Source organism: Grammomys surdaster, unplaced genomic scaffold (genome assembly GCF_004785775.1).
Source record: "Grammomys surdaster isolate TR1022 unplaced genomic scaffold, NIH_TR_1.0 66, whole genome shotgun sequence".
Classification (NCBI taxonomy): domain Eukaryota; kingdom Metazoa; phylum Chordata; class Mammalia; order Rodentia; family Muridae; genus Grammomys; species Grammomys surdaster.
This window is the reverse complement of record NW_021604568.1, coordinates 14,852,839-14,874,112: the sequence shown is the minus strand read 5'-3', so window position 1 is coordinate 14,874,112 and position 21,274 is coordinate 14,852,839. Positions and strand designations below refer to the sequence as shown.

Below are 21,274 nucleotides of genomic sequence, written 5' to 3'. Positions count from 1 at the left end.
ACACCAGGAACACAACAGGAGAGACACAGACACCAGGAACACAACAGGAGAGACACAGGTGTCAGAGGATATCATCATAGGGCACTTCAAAGGTTCAGAGGAGACGTGTGATCTAAAAAGTGAAGAAATCAAAAAATATTTTTAGCAGTTGTCTGGTACTCTCAGAGCAACGTTAAGAAGGCAGAGCTCTTCCAGGGGAAGGGCAGAATGCAGTGAGCTTTAAAGAAGATTCAATTGTCAGAGATTAAACAATGGCTCCAGGAAGTGAGCAGAAAAGTAATTCTACCTCAACAGCAGTGTTAACAGTCCTACAACCAGCAGCAGAGTCAAAACAACAGCATGAGGTGCAACCAGCAATGCTGGGGACACATCAAGAAGAAAATGCCAATGTGACCGAAGCGAGTGGTAAACACCATGAAGCTGTGAAACACGAGGCCTGTGGAGAGTCACAAACGCTCCAAAACTACACATTTGGAAGGTGAGGAAATAATTCAAGACACAATAAAAAAAACTCTCCTTAAGGGTAGAATAATAATCCAAATCTATAGGTTTAAATTTACTTAGGTTTCCTATGGTCCATGCAAAGTGAATGAAAGATCTCATACCAGAAAGACCATGGGTAGACTGACCTCAATCCTCCAAGTGACAAACCTCAAAGTAAACAATGAAACTTTACAAACTCACACAAGAGGGTCAGGATCTGGGTCTACCCTTCAGCTTGTCTGAAACACTCAGGCCAGAAGAAAATAGCTTGACATCTACAGAGTCTAGAAGGACAGTATAGAAATATGAGAGCCAGCCAAATCAACAGACATACAGACATGTCCTGAGTGTGAGATAGCCGGCCACTCCTACATATGAATCACTGCATCCCAATCACACAGCTTCACTTGAGTAGACGCCAGATGTCAAAGTCCTAAGAAATGAAGGAGTCAAGGATGCAGACATTGTAAGTGAGATGAGCAGTTCTTTTCTTCAAGAATGGTGTGCTAAGAAAATAATATAATCTATGAACAGAGAGATACAGCATCAATGTATAGCTAAAGCTAGAAACTCAGAGACTGTTGAGCACACAGGAAATAGTCTAGTGAGGGAGTATCATGTAAATCATCTTGAGCAATGGTGTTGCTGGCTTGGCAATACATTTTCAATATAATGAATGTAAATACCAGAATATAAAGTTATGTAAGCAAAACACCTGAGAAACAGTTGAATGAGATGCACTAAGTGCTGCCAGTGAGATCTCTGGCCAGTATAAGTACAAAGAATTTTGTTTCAGTTTCCTTTTAAGAATTATACACTATTATTAGTTGTCTAACTTAGTTTCTTAACTGATACACAAACAGGTTATTTAAAATCAATGGAACAGTTTCTTTCAAGAGAAAAGAATTAGAAAGAATTTTAAAATATAACATACTTGTTACTATTTTACACTTTAATGGGGGAAGTATGATTTCAAAAGAATGCCCCAAATAATGCCTGTGGGTCATATCTTCATATTACAAATGGAAATGGTTCTGATGTCAGCAACATCCTCCTGCATAGTCTCCCTTGAGACCCTGAGGTGGTGGCTCTCATCTCCAGACCAAGTACAATGACCACAACTTAGGCTGAGCATCTTCGGGGCGGGTCCTTCCTACATCCTCCATTCTGTTCTTAGCATTTAGCTCCATAATTTAGAAAGCCCAAGCACTCAGGAAATATTTGCTGCATAAAGAAAGGACCAATACAAGGAAGGACCATTACAAGGAAGGACCATGATACCTTGAAGGTGCACACATGGTGCGGAGGTCTGCACCCTCTCCCCAGTGTCTGGGCATCTGTCCAACAGAAAGGAGTGGACCCTGGGCCCCAGGTTCTCTCCTTCAACCTAGATTGAGCGCTTCATAGGAACTCTGATGGAGCCAAAATCTGGTGCCATAGTTTACTTCTCTTTTTCCATTTCAAAAGAAAGAGCTGTAGTTAATTCTGCTTTTCCTGCAGGCAGAGGAAAGAGGACCTTTTATGTGTGTGAAAGGATGGCACACCCTCAGCCATCTGAGGACAGCTTTGCCCAGGAACACCTGTTTGCTCCAACTGAAGTCTGTCCAAACCGAGTCCCCGGATCAGGGGCTTCTCTTCCAACGCCCCACTATCTTACAATATTCATTCCCCACCTGTCTGATGCCTGTGATAGCTTGGGCGTGCTCCAGCCAGGGGGAGATGTGCCTTGGCCCTGACGTGGCAAAGCTACCCGCAACTAATGCTCATCCAGAATCTAGCTCCAGAGGAGCTGGAGTTCAAAAATGCTCTTCCTTTCAGTCTACCAGGCTTAGCTAAAGCCTGTAGGAGGTGGTGGTAAAAACTTTTATCCGCACATTAATATGTTACAGAGACAGGTAATGCCTCTCACTCTGTGTTTATTAGCACTGGTTCATCAGTTTCTCACTTCTGCTTAATATTCAGTATTCCAGGCATTAAATAGTTGCCTGACACTGAAAGTGAGAATCGGTGAATCAGTTTATCTAACAAGGGAACTGTTGAAATGCAGCAGGTAAAATGCAGTAAAAAAAAAAAAAAAACCTTAAATGCATAATTTAACATGTAATTCTAGGCAGGAAAGAGAAATGCCTACATCAGACTATAGTTATAATAGCGAAATAATGCTTTATTTTAAAAATTCTAGCCAAGAGAAAACTGTGCATCTGAAAAGCTCACATAAAGCCTTATAAAATAAGAGACCTTTTATCTTCTCCAGATCTATGAGCTTGAAAATACTTTATCTATGCAATTTCAAGGCACATAAAAACCCCGGTGAATAAATAAAATGTTCCTTTCCCCCCTTTATTCAGAAGCTTTAAAAATTATCCACATAAACAGCTTGGCCTTGAACAAACAGATTAAAAGACCTAAAAGGCTGAAGCTTCAGATCATGTATACAGAACAGCAAATGAATGGCTTTCTTTTTGACTGGGCAAGTTTTCAATGAACTTATTTTTTATATGGCCATTCAATAAGAAATATTTAATTGGAATATATGGAAAAGTTCAGCATTTTAAGTGATACACTTACCAAACTGACAGTGTAACATAATAAAACAATCCATGTATCCCATCACTGTCCCTCATATCTCCTTGTGAATCACATGCACATTATGCATGGTCAATATGCAGCATTCCTTCAAAGGCCAGGAAGATTTTTAAATATGTAACTTTAGTTACCCATATGAAGATTCTTAGTATTTTTCTGACACATGAGAAGGTTTTCCTTTTTACAACTGCTTACAATTAGAACTACTCAAGTGACTCCAAGCTGTACTCTTGGAGGAAACCTTAAATTCTGCCACAACTAAAGTCTTCTTAGCAAGTTAAGTTTAGGGTGCAGGTCACACTGAGCCTGGCATGTTAGCTTTGGGAACGGAGGCGGTTCCAAGATGTTAGTTTCCTAAGTGCCCCTGCCAGAAAAGGAGCCGGAGTGCTCCATGTGTGGCTGAGAATGAGGCAGCGATGCTCAAGCCAGCGGTCACCTGCCACCTCCTCTGTGGAGTCTCACTTGCCCACTCAGGGACAAGAGATGTTCTCTTCCTATCCCAGACAGCCATCTCTTTCTTGATCTTTCATGTACCAGGAGGTAAATCAAGTTACTATGAACTGCACCCTGGTATATCCCACGCACATCCCACGCACATCCCACGCACATACCATCCACACGCCATTCACATCCCACGCACACCACATTCACATCCCACGCACACCACATTCACATCCCACACACACCACATTCACATCCCACGCACATTCCACGCACACCCCACGCACACCCCATTCATTTACACAAAATTTGAAAGTCAGACAGTGAGCCTCCTGAGGACACAGTTTTGAGGAAATCTCCAGGGAAAAGACTGACCTTTTCGTTGAAGAGGATGCTGACACTACTACAGCCGACACCATGAAAACATGGTTACTTTGGCTAAACCTAGGCTGCTGGCCCAAGTTTTGCCTTATCTTGGAAGGAGAAGTTAGATCAGGCTCAGTTTCTGTTGGTTTCGATGTCTGTAACAGCTGTGGTTTGAATGTGTTCCCCAGAGGTCTAGGAGTTGGAAGCTCACCCTCATGTTGTTGGAATTTGCAGGTAAGGCTCTTGGAACTTAGCCAGGATTAGGAGTCTTGAAGAGGGGCTGTCATGAGAGAATAGTGGCAGAACAGGAATAAGAGACTCAAGCTAGCACACTTGTTCTGCCTGTGTTATGTAGCAGGGGCCCTCATAGAGGCTGAACATCAGCTTTGAGAGCAGTAAACCAAATGTTTGTCTGTACTTTATAAAATTACCCACTCTCAAGTATTTGGCTCAGAATAGAAACGTAATCATGGTATCAGTTCAGTTTTATAAAGATTACCTTAGATGAAGCCATGCATGGCCCTGGTTAACTACAGTCCCAATGCATTTTAATGGTCATGATGGCCCTCATGGGCTTTTTCCTGATAGGGACCTGATTTTACAAGCATATGCAGAGTACCAGTGAACTTTTCCAACAGAATCAACATAGGAGCTTCTCTTATGCCAACACACTTCAAAAAAGTGAAGGTATCAAAGTGACTGCTGGTACTGAGCCAGCGCGCGGTGCCATTCTACAATGGTGCCTCATTTCTACAAACCTTAGGACTTGGTTTTGGATACACACACACACACACACACACACACACACACACACACACACACAAAGTCCAGTGGTTCAGAGACACAGGGAAGCCAGCCAAAGAGAGGAACCACTTCCTTAGGCCTTGAGACAGAGAGTGTGGTTTTTTACTAGGGCATGTTTGGACCTCGTTCAGATTCCCTTACTAACTGGAGATGAAAATGTCCTCAGGATTTCCCTACATCATAAAACTATTAAGTAGCAGAACGTGGCGGGGTTGAGGGCTTAGCCTAGATGAAGTACAACAGCACACAGAAACTCTTCTCCCCCAGTGTCAAGCCATGCCGACCTTCTTTAAACTGGACTCAAATTCACCATCCTAGCGTTTCCCACTGATATTCACATGCCAGGTCTAAAGGCTTTTTGTTTTGTTTTGTTTGTTTTTTAAAAATAACTCTGCCAAATAAGTCTTTTGTTATTGTTTTTTCTGGTTGTTGTTTTTTTCCCAAAATTTTTTATAAAGATCATTGGGGTCGGTCAAAAAAAAAAAAAAAAGAATACTCCTCCTTTCTTGCCAGCTGCCATCTTGTCAAGGAATGGCAGAGACAATTTAAAATGAAAAATCACAACCTCAAAGTTTATAATTTAAGAAACATTTTAATTTCATTTTTGGATATTAAATGTGTTTTTTAACAAACTGTTGCTTTTTTTTTCTTCCTAGAAAAGCAAAGAATTCTTTCTTAATACCTAGATGACAGATCCTGCAGTGACCCACAGTTGTTTCTTATTATGGCTTCCCTGGAAACCATTTCTAGGAAGGCACAATTCCCAGCACTTAACTTTGTTTACAACAGACAAACCTGCTTGTGTGGTATAAATAGGAATCTGTCTTTAAATGCTGCTGAGAAAAGAAAAGGCAGCCGTGAAAAGGAGCCATTTCCTGCCCTAAAGGTGGTTTTCAAAGATTCTTAGCTACTTTAGGAACGGCAGCAAAGCATAAATAATAATTATCAATTGCCGCACAGTAAGATAGTAATTTTATAGAAAAAAATTATATAAAAAGAAAACAAAAACTAGCCAGAGATGCCCTTAAAACCATCTGTGTTAGGTTCCTTTACGCTGAGATTATGAAACCCTGCTTTGTGCTAGGGTTTGTGATGTATATCTATAACTCGCTCTTGTCCGTGTACATAAGCCTCGCCTTGTCTCCCCACTGCACTTTGAAAAGCAGCTTCACAGTCGTCTGACTTTTGATCTGGGTGGCAGCGAGGCTTGACCACCTGCACTGTGCATGAGCTGTTACTGAGCTGGCTTTGTGCCGTCTGCTAACACAGCAATCCTTTTAGAATTGATGTGTGAAAACGCTCATCTATAGTGTGAGTGTTGAAACAGAAAAACATGGTGATGGCCGTGGAGGCCACGGTGGTGGCAGCAGAAGGAGTGTGTGTGTGTAAAGGAGACACTCTCACCCTGGGTTTATGAAGTTGTCCCCACCTCCAGCAGTAAACGACAGGTGTGGAAGGCCTCCTCGACTCACAACAGAGCAGGCAGCGTGGGAAGGCAGGAGCCTGGATTGTAAGATGTTGTTGTTCAGTTATGGTATTTGTTAATAAATAGTCATTTATGGGGGGTGGGGAGCCCCATTACTTGTTTATAAGGGAGGCCTAGAGCGCCTTGCTTAGAGTTAACAGCTCAAGGCTGTGTTCAAAGAAGGCATTCACTGGTGGTGAAGGTAAAGTGCTCCCAACACATGGTCGCATTAAAGAACGGCACGCACATGGAGAGAAAGGAACAGAGGAAGAGAAAGGAAATTCAGGAAACAGGTCAAATTGTGGCTCACAACGGAGAAGTATGAGCTGCCTTTCTATTGTGATGTGATAAGGGGTACAAGTCTCAGTGCACGGGGACAGAGTGTGCCTCTGAGCAAGCACGCTTCCGGGTGGCCAAAGTGCAAGATGTAAAACCACGCATGGTTTCAACTACACTGCACCCATGGGAACTGCCACAGAACTTGGTAACTAGTCCACTCATCCTTCCAAAGGTGATCAGCTGAAGCTTGTCATGGAGGACCATGGCCCTGTGCAGAGTGTGAGGGAGCTGCTGGCCCCCAGAGGCTATGAGTCAAGAGTCCAGGAGAGGGCCCTCTTCCAGAAAAGCCCCCTCCTGGGATTGCCAGCATGTGGATACTCCCCAGTAGACATCTGGCTACAAATGGCCCACCTCTATCTTGTTTTGTTTCAAGTGTGAGTGTTTTTTCTGTGCCTACATCTGGTGGAGGCCCACATTGGCTGAGTCCTGTCACTCTTTGGTTTGGTGGTTTCTCTTTCAGTTTTGTTTCCTCCCGTGCTTACTGTGGCTAGTTACATCATACTGTGAGGAAGGAGTGGGAAAAAAGGCTGTAGCCAAGAACTGAGATACAGGTGCTGATAACATACATGCAGTCACATGACGCAAGGGAGATGATGCTAGGGTCTTATGGGAAGTCCACAGCACTGGAGGATACAGCAGGGCTGTGTGGCTGAGACCTGGGCCTGATGAGGAGAGACGGATGTTCCCTTGGAGAATGACGAAGGTAAGTTCTGTGATTCCGTCAGCCTCATCTCTTGAGTTCAATATCGTCAGCCTTGTGTCTGTCCTCAGGACAGGATCCCTTTTCTGGAACATCACATTACATATATGACTTACCTGACTAGAGCCAATAAGAGCTAATGCGACTCCATGCTGTTACCTCAGATGGAATTAAGAAGGACACCTAACACCCCTACCCCCACATAAACCACATACACAGCTTTTCTCATTGAGTGTCAGAGAAAATAAAGGTGACAAGACTTAGTTCCCACAGAGTGACAAACCCCCTCACAAGAGAGGTGCAAGTGGCCAGGAGCAAGGCTCAGAACTAATGGCATCATTTGAGCCTTAGATTATAGGGTACCTGAAGTCCAATCTCTCCCTTGCCTGATTGGTTGTGTGTGTATGTGTGTGTGCGTGCCTGTAGCCAGACTGTTGGGTGTTTCTGTCACTTATACTCAGAACACTCTGTCCAGCACGGATGGCAGAGGCCGAGTTCTGCAGGACAAGTGTAACTAGTGCTGTGGATGCTAAGCCATCCACGGAGCAGGGACTCAGCGCTGGTCCGCAGGTCAGAGCTGACAAGGCCAGAAGCTCACTGGCATCTTGGAGACGATGCTAAGTGGGAACATCTGCATGGGCAGCTCACCAGGACAGCTACAGCATCAGCGGTGTGTGTGTGTGTGTGTGTGTGTGTGTGTGGTTCCTCCACAGGAGAGGGAAAATCCAGGAGTTTGCAGGTACTTTGCTCTGCGCAGAATCCTGGGTATTCTGGTTACTCAAGGGGAGTCTAGCTCTGTGGCCAGCTGAGGGCCCTACAGAAGGGGAGAGCCATGGGTTCACAGAAAGAGGGCTGTCAGGAGAGGATCATAGGGTTTTATTTTTCTCACTGCTAATTTATAGTTTTCTAAAAATATTTTGGGAACATAAAATGTCAAGTTAAAATGTACACACCTAAGAAAGCCTCTTAAGTAACTTTGTGTTTTTGTTTTGTTTCTCAAAGCATTGACGATAATGGGAGAGCATACATCGTAGGCACAGTGACATGCATTGTCTCGTCTGTCACAGTCTACGAGGCAGAGGCTATTGCAATCCCTACTGTGTAAGGGAGGAAAACGAGGCACAGAGAAGATTCTGGCAAGAGGTTAACACTAGCAAGCAGCCAACTGAGCCCATAGCCTAACTCTCGTGCACACGCCCACGCAGAATGTCATTTTCAATAATTAAACAAAACTGGGACTGTTTTCTCCAGTGAGGATAAGGCCCCAGGTGATATAGTGCTAGACGCAAAAATAACATTTTCTTACCATGATATTTGCCAAGCACTGGCAGGAAGAGGGAGCACAGGCATTCTTGCTACCCACTGTGGGTTTTTGTTGGCTCCAATTAATGCTCAAAAGTAGCAGCCCTAAAGGCTCCCCAGGAGCACGCTAGCAAGAGACTCCTTTGGCACATGGGGGCTAGAGTGTACTCCAAGAACCTAGTAGGTTTCATCCTATGCTTTTAGTAGAACCACAAAAGAGCTACAGTGGTCGTCTGCCCACAGTGAGGACATTGGTGCACCACAGAAGAGCATGGGGGAGATCCAGGTCTATAGGTACACATGCTGACACCAGTTCTCTCTCTCTCTCTCTCTCTCTCTCTCTCTCTCTCTCTCTCCAGGGTCTTACTGTGTAGTCTTGCCTGCCCCACCCGTACCTTGCTATGTAGAGCCTGTTGGTATCAAACTCACAGAAGTACGTCTGCTTCCCGAGGACTGGATTACAGGCCCGTGGTACCACGCCCTTCAGTGTATTTCTTAACAGGAGACTGAAAACATGCCTGAGTCATTCTGAAGATGAAGTGAGTCCACACTGACCAGATAGCTAACACCTGGTAGCCCTGCACCCACAAGCTAGGAAGGACTGTTGAAGCCACAAGGAACAGAGGGACAGTTGACCACATATAACTATCCAAATGTTCAATTTTCAGTTTATGTTAAAAGTGTCGTCACTTAAGAGGATTTGTTTAGTGTGCAGTTGTTTCACAGAGGAAATGGACTCATATAAGGTCACAGAGCAGCGGAACTCAGCGCTGTGACAACTGCTCTGAAGTAGAACCCGCCATCAGGAACCTCCTGGGGTTTGTTCAGAGGAACCAGCTGCCCATACAGCCTAGATATGCTCCTTGCTTTAGCCCTTTAGGGACTCTCCTCTCTCCAATTGGGACAATGACAGATTTAGGGCAGAATCAGATCTCAGGCATGGAGTACAATATAGGGTCAGATACACATGAGGGCTTGCTCTGTGTGAGTTAGCCAGGAGTGGCAGCCTTGGTGTATCAGTGACACCAGAGCAAGAGTCTGGCTTCTGTTGATGTTTACTCTTTGGTTGTTGTTGTTGCTTGTCTATTGAGGCAGTGTCTTTCCCCCCCCCAGGTCGGCCTGGAATGGCCCTTTCACCTCATGCTTCCTCCAAGTGGCTGAGACTCTAAGCGGGACTCCTGGGCCTGGTCCAGTGCACATGAGGTTATTAGAAGATTCTGAATAGGGAAACAGAGTTATTCTTTGACTTGGTGGTAGCACTACCATTTTGGCCTTGAAGAGGCCACAGGACAGAGGCAGCAATTCAACTGATGAGAAGGACATTTAATTACCCAAACAGGACCACTACGGAAGCTTCCCCTTCTTGTGGCTGCATGCACTCGCCCAGGTCCCACCTGGGAAGCCTGAGAATGCACAGAAGCACAGTACTTTTATTTGGAGGAGGAACAGTTGATTAAGGGTTGGAGAAACTCCACGTTCAGACTCCGAGATGCTGCCCAAGTCAGTGTACAGCTGTCACCACTAAGGGAAGGGAAGGGAAGGGAAAAGGGAAGGGAAAAGGGAAGGGGGAAAGGGAAGGGGGAAAGGGAAGGGAAGGGAAGGGGGAAAAGGGAAGGGGGAAAGGGAAGGGGAAAAGGGAGGGGGGAAAGGGAAGGGAAAAGGGAAGGGAAAAGGGAAGGGAAAAGAGAAGGGAAAAAGGAAGGGGGAAAGGGAAGGGAAGGGAGGGGGGGGAAGGGGGAGGGAAGGGGAAGGGAAGGGAGGGGAGGGAAGGATGACAGTGAGAGGAAAAGAGGGATCTACTCAGGAGAAGCAGGAGCACACTCCCACGGCCCCTTCCTTACTGTCCTGAAAGGCCTGCTGAGTCTCAGACACTACATGATCACCTAGAACACAGCACAGTGTTTGCTGCAGACTAAGGTCAAGGAGGAGTTACCTTCGAAAGCAGCATAAACACCTGGTCATGGCCTATGTAAAATAAGTCTCTTTGTTCTGAAAACCTGTGTCTGCAGTGGAGTGATCTTACACCTACCCTTACAAATCGTCAGCCTGCACGTTTGTCTGTCATTTTACCTGGACAAGCAGAGTAGACGTAAACTGTGATTGCAAGGACAGGCGCTGTGGTTCCCCAGGCTCAAATAACTGACAAGCATGCTCACCGACATATGACAAACAGTGCTGTGAGGCCACTGCATTTGCAATGTCTGCTTTGGTCATTCCCCGGTCAGCTGCAGAAGAAGCACTGGCAATGCCCTGTGAAAGGAGTCCTACAAGCCACTGGGACAGAACTCACTGTTGACGGAAGCACTCTGATAGTATGTATGGCAGCCATTGTCAAAGTATATGACACTGAGCTCATCAAATAGAGGCTGATCCCTGCTGTAACCCAGACACCAGCACAGACAATGTCATTGGCACATACGGTTGTAACATGTCTTCCAACTTCCTGCTAAGGGAGCGCCCAGGCTACACTGCTGCTGCATTCTACAGGAAGACCGGTATCTCTAGAAAAGACGCTGGTAACGACAAATTACAAATGATTATTTACTTCTTCAGAGGTAAACAAAACAGAGTCCTAACTTCCTTCTTCCTTTCTTTTTAAATAAAAGTCTTGAAAATCTCAAATTTTATTATTATTGATTCTCATTACTATTTGATATGATAAGAATCCCAGTTACAGGTGGTGGTGGCACATGCCTTTAATCCCAGAACTTGGGAGGCAGAGGAAGACAAATCTTTGAGTTCAAGTCAGCCTAGTCTACAGAGTAAGTGCCAGGACAGCCAGGGCTACACAGAGAAACTCTGTCCTGAAAAACAATAATAGCAAAAAGAATCCAAGTTAAAAAAGAAAAGGATTTCCAGTAAGATCCATAAAACACACGTGCTTGCTAGTACAAACATGGGCGCATACACACAGGAAGAAACACTTGAGTCCCCAGTGATAGCCGCCACACCCAAGGACAACCAATTACAATTACCGAATTTTGTGAGACTCAATGAGAAATCCATTCCTCAGCCCCAGTTATCACATGAATGGCTATTTGTTTTGTGGCTATTTTCAATATTATCTGAATCCCACTTTATTTAAAGTCTGTCTAGAGAGCCAGGAAATGAATAGTCTGTCCTGAGGTAGCTCTCCATCTATGTCAAGAGAACAGAAAAATTACTTTCCAGGAATCAGCTATGGCTTCATTCTGATGTCATGTTTTACTGCTATAATCCTGAATGGACCAATTTTCTCCCTTGTTTTCTCCCTTTGACAAGATGGTATAGCTACATGAAAGAGAATTTCTGTTCAACTGGATCAGTTGCTATTTCACTAAACTAGACATGTCAATATTTTCTGTATAACACTTTTTGTAAAGCATTTTTAGTTTATGATTAAACAAACCACGTTCTATTTCTCTAATTTATCTTTTTCTGGTTGTTGGTACTTCTGGAGTCCTCTAGGAATCTGCAAGGAAGAGTCAGAGCTGGAGGGCTGGAGCAGTTTCCTTGAGAACTAGGTAATTTCTATAGTCTATTTTGGTGCACATATTCTCTGTACACTGAAGCATCATAAAGGCAAAGAAAGATGTGTTTGTATTTCTGAATCCCTGGGCTGTGTACACAGACATTAAATATTTACTGAAGACATGAATAAGCAGGGGAGAAAAGGGAAAGAAATAAGAGGTACATGAGGGAGGAAGGAAGCTGACAAAAGACTGAGAGGCATGGGTGGTGGGTGGGTTAGAGGCTCTGGGTCCTGTAGACTCTACTGCTTACTTATTTGGTCACTTTCCTAGATGACTAAGTTGACACAGGTACAGATTTTGGTACAAATGAACACAGGTACTCCTGTCTTCATGACAGACTAGCCGTTGCTACATAACCTGGTGCAGATTATAGATGATGTTCACTGTACAAATTTAAAAACAATAGTTAAAACAACCAGCAATCTTTATCAGATTTCTCTGGTTTGTATTTGTTTCACAGAATTTATCATATAACGGGTTTATTCGTTCATAGGTAAATGCATGATTCAAAGACATTCTCTTCCTTCACCTATCTGTGAAGACGAACTGTGAGCACAGGGTTCAATACCAGCCACCCCTTAAGTCAGAAGCACCTGTTGGAGCACACTGTGGCTGCACAGTGTTAGTGTGAGCAGGAGTGTCCAATGTGGGTTCTGTAATTCCCCTCCTCAGTGCTGGGCAACGAATGCCAGGTGAATAGGGGGATGGAAGGGAGGACAAGACATCAGGATGGGCCTATATCTTAAGATCCACAAGTCCACAAGTGAGCACTGGGCCTATATCTTAAGAGACTTACTTTTGGGAAATAAGTCCCAAGTAATGAAGTAGCTGGCAAGATGTTTGCATTTCCTCAAGTAGAAAATCAACTGCTCGACATGTGGGACAGTAACTAGAAACAAAACCCTAAGCCACCACTCTGCATTTGGCTCCTGATGCCCGAGTTATAGCACTGATTGAAGGTGCTGTCCCCGATGCCTGAGTTAGAGCACTGCGTGGAGGTGCTTCTCATGGTGTCTTGGCAGAGATCCACATGCTAGCTGTGTCTAGTGCAACACAAAGTCCAATATGCAACACCAAAGGACCTGAGGGCATCCCTGCCTCAGGCATAGCAAGATGACATGCCTATCTGGGGAGTTTTAGTTCTGTTCATCCTTTAGACTTTTAGTGGTTCTTGATAGTCCTAATGCTATGACCCTTTAATGCAGCTCTTCATGTTGTGGTGATCCCCAGCCATAAAATTATGTACTTTTATGCTTCATAATTGTGATTTTGCTACTGTTATGAATTGTAGTGTAAATATCTACTATGTAGGATATCTGATATGTGACCCTCAAAGGAGTCATGACTGAGAGGTTGAGAAAGGATGGCCCTAGACACATCTCAAAAGGAGATGGTACAGTGTAGAGCTGCATTTGCCTACAAAGGGAAGCTCAAGTAGATGGCAGCCCCCAGGAAGCCACCTTGGGGGGTGTGATTTCCCTCCAGAAAGCCCAAAGGCTGCAGAAGTTGTTGGTGTTCCCACCCTCTCTAAATGACTTGCAAATTTATTCAAACACCATATGAAAGGATGCTCTATCTGTTGAGACAACTGTCTGCAGTGTCCTGTACCAAGGGTGAGGTACATCAAGCAGAAACATGGGCAGAAGCACACGGGTTTAGAAAGTCATAAATCCTTATTTGAGTCTGCCAACCTGAAAGCCACGAAGAGCCAGAAAAAACTATTTTCCCTAAATGCTACATCTGATTAAGCCATACCATGAAGTGACAGCTGAACTTTAACATTAATATGATATTATTTAAATAACCACATGATTTTTTTTACACTAAAAATGATGAATGATTTCTGGACAGCTCAATCGACAGAAAGCAGGAGGACTCTTTAATGAGATTTGACAAAATGGAGACATATGCAGAAGGCTCGTTACAGCTCATATCGCAGGGGCCTCCTAGGGAAGCAGGAGTGCAGGTCTTTTTCTTTTTATTGTCTTTAGGCACTGATGCATTCCTTCAGTTGCTAGTGCTCTTCTCCTTGGACTCTGAGTCTTTCTTAGGTCATTTATGCTCTGCTCTGAAAGCAGGGCCCCTGCAGGTTCTGTTTCTGAGTTGGGATAGTGCCTCCAGGGAAGAGAAAGGGTAGAAAGAAGCTTGGTGGGTAACATGCTGGGAACTGAGGGCTCACCACTGATGGGGTCATGGAGAAATCACATCACCCTGAGAAGTAATAATTATACATTTACTTGGTTCTTACACAGTGAGCCTTTAGCATTGCAAACAGCTTTAGCATGTTTCTGTACATGGATGCACAGGCAGAAAGGGCTTCAGCTGTATTATACAGCTGTCTGAAAAGAAGAGATTGCTCTTCCTCGACTCACTCTCAACGCTCCTCGTCCACCAAGCCACTCAGAGTTCTACCCTTGCATGACCATGGCAAACAGTCTTTTTACTCTCTAGAGCACTAGTGTAAAATAAGTAAGTGTACAACAGACGTAGACTATGACCCTCTGTGTTCATTTACCTTTATAAATTCACTCAAATATTTTCCATCCATCAAAACTTAGTCACACATGAAGTACTTAAAATATTTGTTGGATTCAAGTTACTCTGATACTTTCGACATTCTTATCAATGTTAAGTTTCTACCTGAGTCGCACTGTTTCCCCAGCAGCCTTCTTCTCAGAATGAAACAAGGCACCAGTGAGCAGAACCGGTACCCAGTGTTCTCCGGATAATGGCAGGCTTGCACTGCCTCCATCAGAAGTGAGAGGAAAGTCGTATGCTCTTGCCATGGGCTTCCTCAGGCTACAGACAAATGCTTCTGGTCTAACCTAATGTTTCCCATAGCTTGAGGTACGGCCCCCAGCCTATCTTGCCTCTAATTTGAGTAACCCATTATATGTATCTGACAGAAAGGGTTAGCATCAGTGCTCTTTTATTTCGCAAGGGTGTTGACCCTGCCTAGGAGGGAGAGGCAGAATCCCAGCAGCCTTAAAACGCTCAGTCCCGATGGGAGGAAAACACAGTTAAGAAGAGAGGAAAACAAAAGATTACTCCCTACCTGGCTCTTACCTTCGCAACATCCCTGTCAGAATCCGGGAGCTCTTCCCCAAGTTTGCATCTGTTTCCCGGAGCTACATGGGAAAAGCATGGTGGAAGCAAAGGAGAATTGAATCAGATGATTCTAGAGCATCCGCTGTAGGATAACTGAGTCCCACGGGAGAAAAGCCCAGCAGTGAGATGCCACACACAAGCATAGACTCACAGTTCCTGAGACTGAAGAACGACCTGAGGGGACTCCAGGAAGATGGATACTTGGAGCAGATATAAAAAGTGCCTCACACACAGGCAGGGCTTAACATTCCTGTGGTGATTAATCTTTAATATATAAGTATGCACAGTCTTAAAAATATAAATGGAAATGAAATGAAGTCAAGGAAGGTGAGGGTCAGTATTTTCACAATCTTTGTTCTGAAAGATTGATACACTCCAAAATCTCCCTTAGTGGCTTTCTTTTCTTAGTCATGGAGTTAATCTAATATTTCCTCAGCGGCATTCTGAGATGAGGAGAGCTCTGGCCGCTTCTCTCTTCATCTCAAGCCCCTGCTTTCTCTTCCTGCACATGGCCACCTACCCCACTGTCCTGACACGGGCATGCTCTTGGCTGGGCTGTCAGTGTCCTGTGTCTGTCCCAACAGCCTCTCATCTGTGCCTTCTCATTTATCAACATGTAAATGACGGAATGACTCATACTCACTCGCTCACGTGCTCGCTGTATCTTTTCTCTGTCATGACTCAGGTTTTCCAACATTTCTTGGCCAATTTGTTCTATGGAAAAGAAAAGGAAAGAAAAGAAAAAAGAAGAAAAGAAAAGGTAAGGAAAAGTATCTTGGGGTGCATGGGCAACACTCAATATATCCAAGATCAAAGCAGTGTGCCTTACATATACTTTAATTAATGTATTTGAAAAATACAGTATCTGATAAATTTCCTGTTTTGCGGATGACTGGATGCAATTTAAAATCCAACAAGCAGACTGTAGCCAACATGGCATCAATGACTTAGGGGTGATGTGACTTGTCCAAGGTCACTCGAGAGAATTCTTAGCAAAATGGAGTGTCCATTGCGGAGCACAGCCTTAGGCTCTGTACTCTCAGAGACACTTGGAGGAGTCCGTCAGTCAACATCCATTTAGACAACTGTGATTTTAATGCATGGAATTCTCGTTTTCTCACCTACTACATTTACTGGTGGTGGGACTATCCCTTTGCCCCCACTCTCCTGGGAGGCAAGAGCTTTTTATGTGCTATTAGCTGCTGTAGACTGTTGAGTCAAATCAGGTGAGGGGCAGTTTGACTTCCAATTTCTTAGACTGGAACAGCACTTAGTGCGTTCATTAAAAGTCATACTGCTGACTGCAATGGGGATTTCGCCAGTCATGATGCTCTCATTTGCTTGGCCCTTGGCATTCTCTCCTCTGACTACAGACATTTTACAAGACACTAAGTATGACCTGATCTTGTGAATATACAGCTGCTTTGAATGATTTCTTCCCCCCAGTCCCATTCATCGTCACCAGGAGGTGCCCATCTTACGAAGAAAGAACCTTGACTTGCCTTTGTTAGGACTGGGTGCCATAAAAATGCTCAGATGCATTGCTGCACATGTACCCGTCACACTCTCATGGCCGGAGAACGCCTTCCTAGCCCATGGTTTCCCACATAACGTATTTACTTCTTCTTGGGTATGTTTTAACTCTTTGCCATTGACCTCTTACAGCTTATCCTTAAAGTACAGCTGTGCAACACACAGGGCTCCTAGTGACCAGAGTAAGGATGGTGCAGGAGGTGACCGAAGCTGGGCCTCCTTTATCCTAGCTCTCTATTGAGACCACTACAAACACTCAACGTTGTCATCCAGTTTCTATTACTTTAAATTCCTGTAATCATTAAAATATAATAGTTGTAATTAATTTATAACAAAAGTCTATGAGTACCACAAGTCATTATTTCAAGAAAACACTATCAAAACAGACCATATAATAATACATGATTTCAAACAAATGGGAGAGATTACTGATACTGTGTCTAACACCTCGGTTAGTGTTTAAGGAAGAAATGAAGAAATGAAAGAAGGAGATTAAAAAAAAGAAATCCCAGCAAGGTTTAAGGGTCCTGCTCAGCCTCTTCCAGCACAGCCCTGGAGAAGACAGCTCTGGAAAGCAGGTGTAAGAGCCTCCCGTCTACCAGGTTCTCCGGAGGAAACTCCACTCTGAATTGATCTATAGTCCTCTACTCAAAGAGTCAACAGACTAGAAGTCAAGAGGACTAGAGGTCAAGAGTCAGGCTGTTCCTGGAGTCGTAAGCCACATCCATAAACTCCTTGCTTCCTGGGTGGGATGTGACTCAGCTAACAAGTACTAACCCTGTAAGGCAAGAAAGGAGAGTCTTGGGAAAATGAGGCCCTACTCATCTTTGTTAGAAGTAAAATCCTTCATTTCTTAGCTACTATCTTATATTTTAATACATCAGTAAAGAAAATCCCAGGCAGGTAGATTAGAAATGATAAGTCTTATGGACAAGACAGATACAGAGTAAAACCTGCATCTCAAACAAAGCAAATCGGAGGAGATTGCTTTTAATACAGTCATTTGTCAGACAGTATTAGATATTTAGGGAAATTATAAGATGGTTAGTTTGACTCTTCTTGAATAATTTAAGATAAAAGCACTCATCAACAACACTAGCAAAGCATTCAAGAGAGCTGGAGAGATGTCCCAGTGGTGAGGGCACTGCTGGCTCTTCCAGGAGATCAGTTTCGAGCACCCACATGGCACCTTACAGCTGTCTATCTGTCTATCCGACTCCACATGGATCTGAGGGCACCAGGCATGCATGTGGTGCACAGACATGCATACAGGTAGAATACTCGCACACATAAAATAAAGCTAACAAATACTATCTGAAAGGAAGAACTCAAGTGCACAGACCTGAAACCATGGCAACTGTGACATGCCACGTCTACATTAGTTAGTTCCTTAAATTGTCTTGAGGTCTTTGATAGGAACAGCTGCAATGCACTTATGGTGCAGTTTGAGACATGTACACTTCATAAATCGCATCTTTGTGACCACTAAACATCTTGAGGTTAGGAAACAATGGGAAGCGTACAATAAAACTCGTTTCTGTGGGGTACAGCTCTGCGTGTCAGCATGGCGTGATGAATGAATTACTGGAAGGAAGACTTCCTTCCTGTCCTCCCGTCCTCTCCACAGAGGTCTCGGGACTCATCCTGGGAATACAACACTCAAACATGTAAAAATGAATTGTTTTTACAATTACGCAGAATCAATCATGGAGTCAGTCCACAGCCCTTTTATTTATAGGGCGCACACTTTCGAGGGGTCTTTGGTAGCACTGCGTCTCCTCTTTATCTTTCTGCAGAGAGTATACAATAGGCATTCAATGCTTTCCTGTCTCTGACGGGAACTAAGAAGGAAACAGGTAACCACAAATCCAGCAAGATGCTTCCTGCAGGAGCAGCCTGGCATCACCATATAGATAAGATCTGGGCTGAGGAGTGCATATCTCAGGCAGCATCATGTCTCTCCATTCATAAAAGAATAGTGACATTTGACAAGCTGTATACATCCATCATGAGACAAACACAAGTGAGCCTTTAAAGGAAACTAGACCTGAACTTCAGAAACGCATGAATTAAAATGTTCCCTATGGACAGCCAGATGTGAGTGCAGTTTACATTGTGCTGCAAATGTAGCTGAAGAAAATGGTGCCTCAAATCTAATTCAGCACAAAATGTTCCATTCGATAAGTTCAAAATATATATTTTTAAATTTTAGCCATTATGCTATGAGCCGTACACTCTCCAGAAGGTACTGATTATTCCCAAGCACAACTGTACTTAACTTTCTTTTTACAACCTTTGTTAAGGATGTGGTTTCCTGAAAATTATTTTTAAAAGTGAAGGAAGCCAGTTGAGTCTTCTTTAAATTGCCAAGAGGAGACAAGGTTATTTCCTGACACTTGAAAACTCCATTAGCAGTCCAGGAGCAGTGGGAGGCATGCACAGTGCCCCAGCTGTCCCTTCCATCTGTGGGCACGTGTGCACAGAACTGCACAGCAGAGCTGGCTAACAGCTATGTGAAACATGTGCTTCACGACTGTGGAGAGGGGATGGACAGTCAGTGAATGCGTCATATTTACCAACAATCTCAGTTTGGGACAGGTGACTGGGGAACTTCTGGCCACTGAGTCTAACATGGGGGAGAAAGCATGCTGTTTTGGAAAGCTGCAGTTAGAGGGGACACAGCCTTCCAGATCTGTCTCTCTGTCATTTGGAAAGTGTCTGTGGACAATGGGTCTGGTCCTGTGCCCCAGACTTCAGGACTGCACCCAGTACTGAAGACTCCTTGGAGTTCCTGACTCAGAAGGTGGTTTACACAAAGAGAGGGTTTTTTGTTTGGTTGTTTGGTTTGGTTTTCTTTTGTTTTACCATCTCTCTTCACTTGAGACTTAAGACATGAGGGGCTTCCATTTCTTCTGAGATGGAGGAAGTCACGAATTGAGGACCACTTCCATGGAAACGAGGAAAGACAGACACAAGAGTGGCTAAACTTCTGGGGGAGGGCACATGCAGGAAATGCAATAAAGCTCCGATGAATTCTAGAGATCCCAGCCCTTCGTACTGGAGAGTGTGTGCAACTCCTGTCTAGGGTAAGTGCTTAGTCTGAGTACTACTGCTATAGACAGGCCAGAAACCAGCAGACTTCATAGACTTCCAGAGCACAGTGTAGTACAGCTGAGCACCACACTCCTGTTCAAGCCGCTCAATCTGATAACTTCCTCTCAGTGTCCATATGCACCAAGAAAGAATCAATGGAGGAAGGCCGGGCTGGGCAAGAATTTACACACTATCCCTGTATTGCTTGTATTCAACACACTATTAGAGGCAAGTCAGTCTCAGTGTGGCCACAACACACCTGAAACTACAGATTAACTCATGTTTATTTGTTCTGCTAAAGTTTTAGGCAGAGTCATGGTATGTCATTTAAGGCGGCCTCAAACTAAAATGTATCTGTCCTCCTATCTCAGCCTGAGGGCTGCGATCACAGGTGCACACCACCATGCCTGGAGAGCCTTTTTTTCCCTTAAAGCTGCATTAGCGGCACAAGTTAGGAATATAGCGACCACAGAGAAAGCCTGTCTGACGAGAGCTTCAGCTTAGCAGCACCTCAGCTTGCTTTCTGAAAGACTCTGACTGCACCACAGCCCAGGCATAGCACAGCATGATGCTGTCAGAGGCAAACACACCCAGTAGTTTATACACCAGAACCCACACTGCTTCATGTATAAGACATGCAAAAGGCAGGAAAGAGACAAGAGAAAACATCACAGATACAAGCACGCCAACAGACCTTGGTAGGTTGGTAGGGTTACCAGACAGAGATTTGGAGTGATCGGAGAAGAAATGGGTTTTCAGGAGTTAAAAGGACACTCTAAGGGGCAAAATGGAATTCCAGAATGTGAAGAAACAGCTTCTGAGGTAAACTGAATATGGAACACACATAAGATGCTTGAGTAGAAAGGAAGAATCTTAACTATAGTTACCAGAATGACTCAAACTGGGTGAACGAAGTTAACAAAAACACACAGCACAGCATCAAAACTGTCAGACTGTTAGAAGAGGCCACTATGTATATCATATAGATGGCTCTTCCAAAACAGAGATTAGAGAAAATGAAAGGAAGAAGAAATACCTGAATAGCCTAAACTTCCCAACTTGCATTTTAAAAATCAACTAAAGATCAAAGAAGTTGAACTAATTAGAGGAAAGTAAATTTGTGGAAACTATAACTAGTTGTAGTCAAGTTTCTCAAAAGTAAAGGGAAATAAAGATACCTAGAGGGAACAGACATGCACATATGTGCACCAACACACACACACACACATACACGGCTTAAAGTTTTTTCATAAAAAATGAAGAAAACAGAACAGCATTCCAAAGTGCTAAAACAGGAAAAAACAAGAAAACCCTAAACACCCTAGTAGTCTTTATCTAGCAAAAATGTCCTTCAAATGTAAAGTGAGGAAATCTCGAGCATGTGCACATGTGCGTGTGTGTGTGTGTGTGTGTGTGTGTAACAAGAGGTTGACTTCAGTGTCTTCCTCAGTTGTTTGCCATCCTACTTTTGACATGGAGCTGTGGCTGTGGCTGTGGCTGTGGCTGTGGCTGTGGCTGTGGCTGTGGCTGTGGCTGTGGCTG

General features: G+C 44.0%; 1 protein-coding gene across 3 annotated transcripts in view; it reads right to left on the bottom strand.

The window, feature by feature from the left end:
• Positions 1-21,274, bottom strand: part of Vti1a (vesicle transport through interaction with t-SNAREs 1A) — a 302,888-nt gene that overhangs the window by 108,007 nt on the left and 173,607 nt on the right. For 2 of the 3 annotated variants that reach the window (XM_028775171.1, XM_028775164.1), the window contains exons 6-7: positions 15,750-15,820; positions 15,065-15,126 (exon numbers count right to left, since the gene is read on the bottom strand). In XM_028775171.1, coding sequence (XP_028631004.1) covers positions 15,065-15,126; positions 15,750-15,820 — 133 coding nt within the window. Of the gene's footprint in view, positions 1-15,053; positions 15,127-15,749; positions 15,821-21,274 lie in introns of all 3 variants that reach the window. The other variant, XM_028775180.1, reaches the window with a different exon arrangement.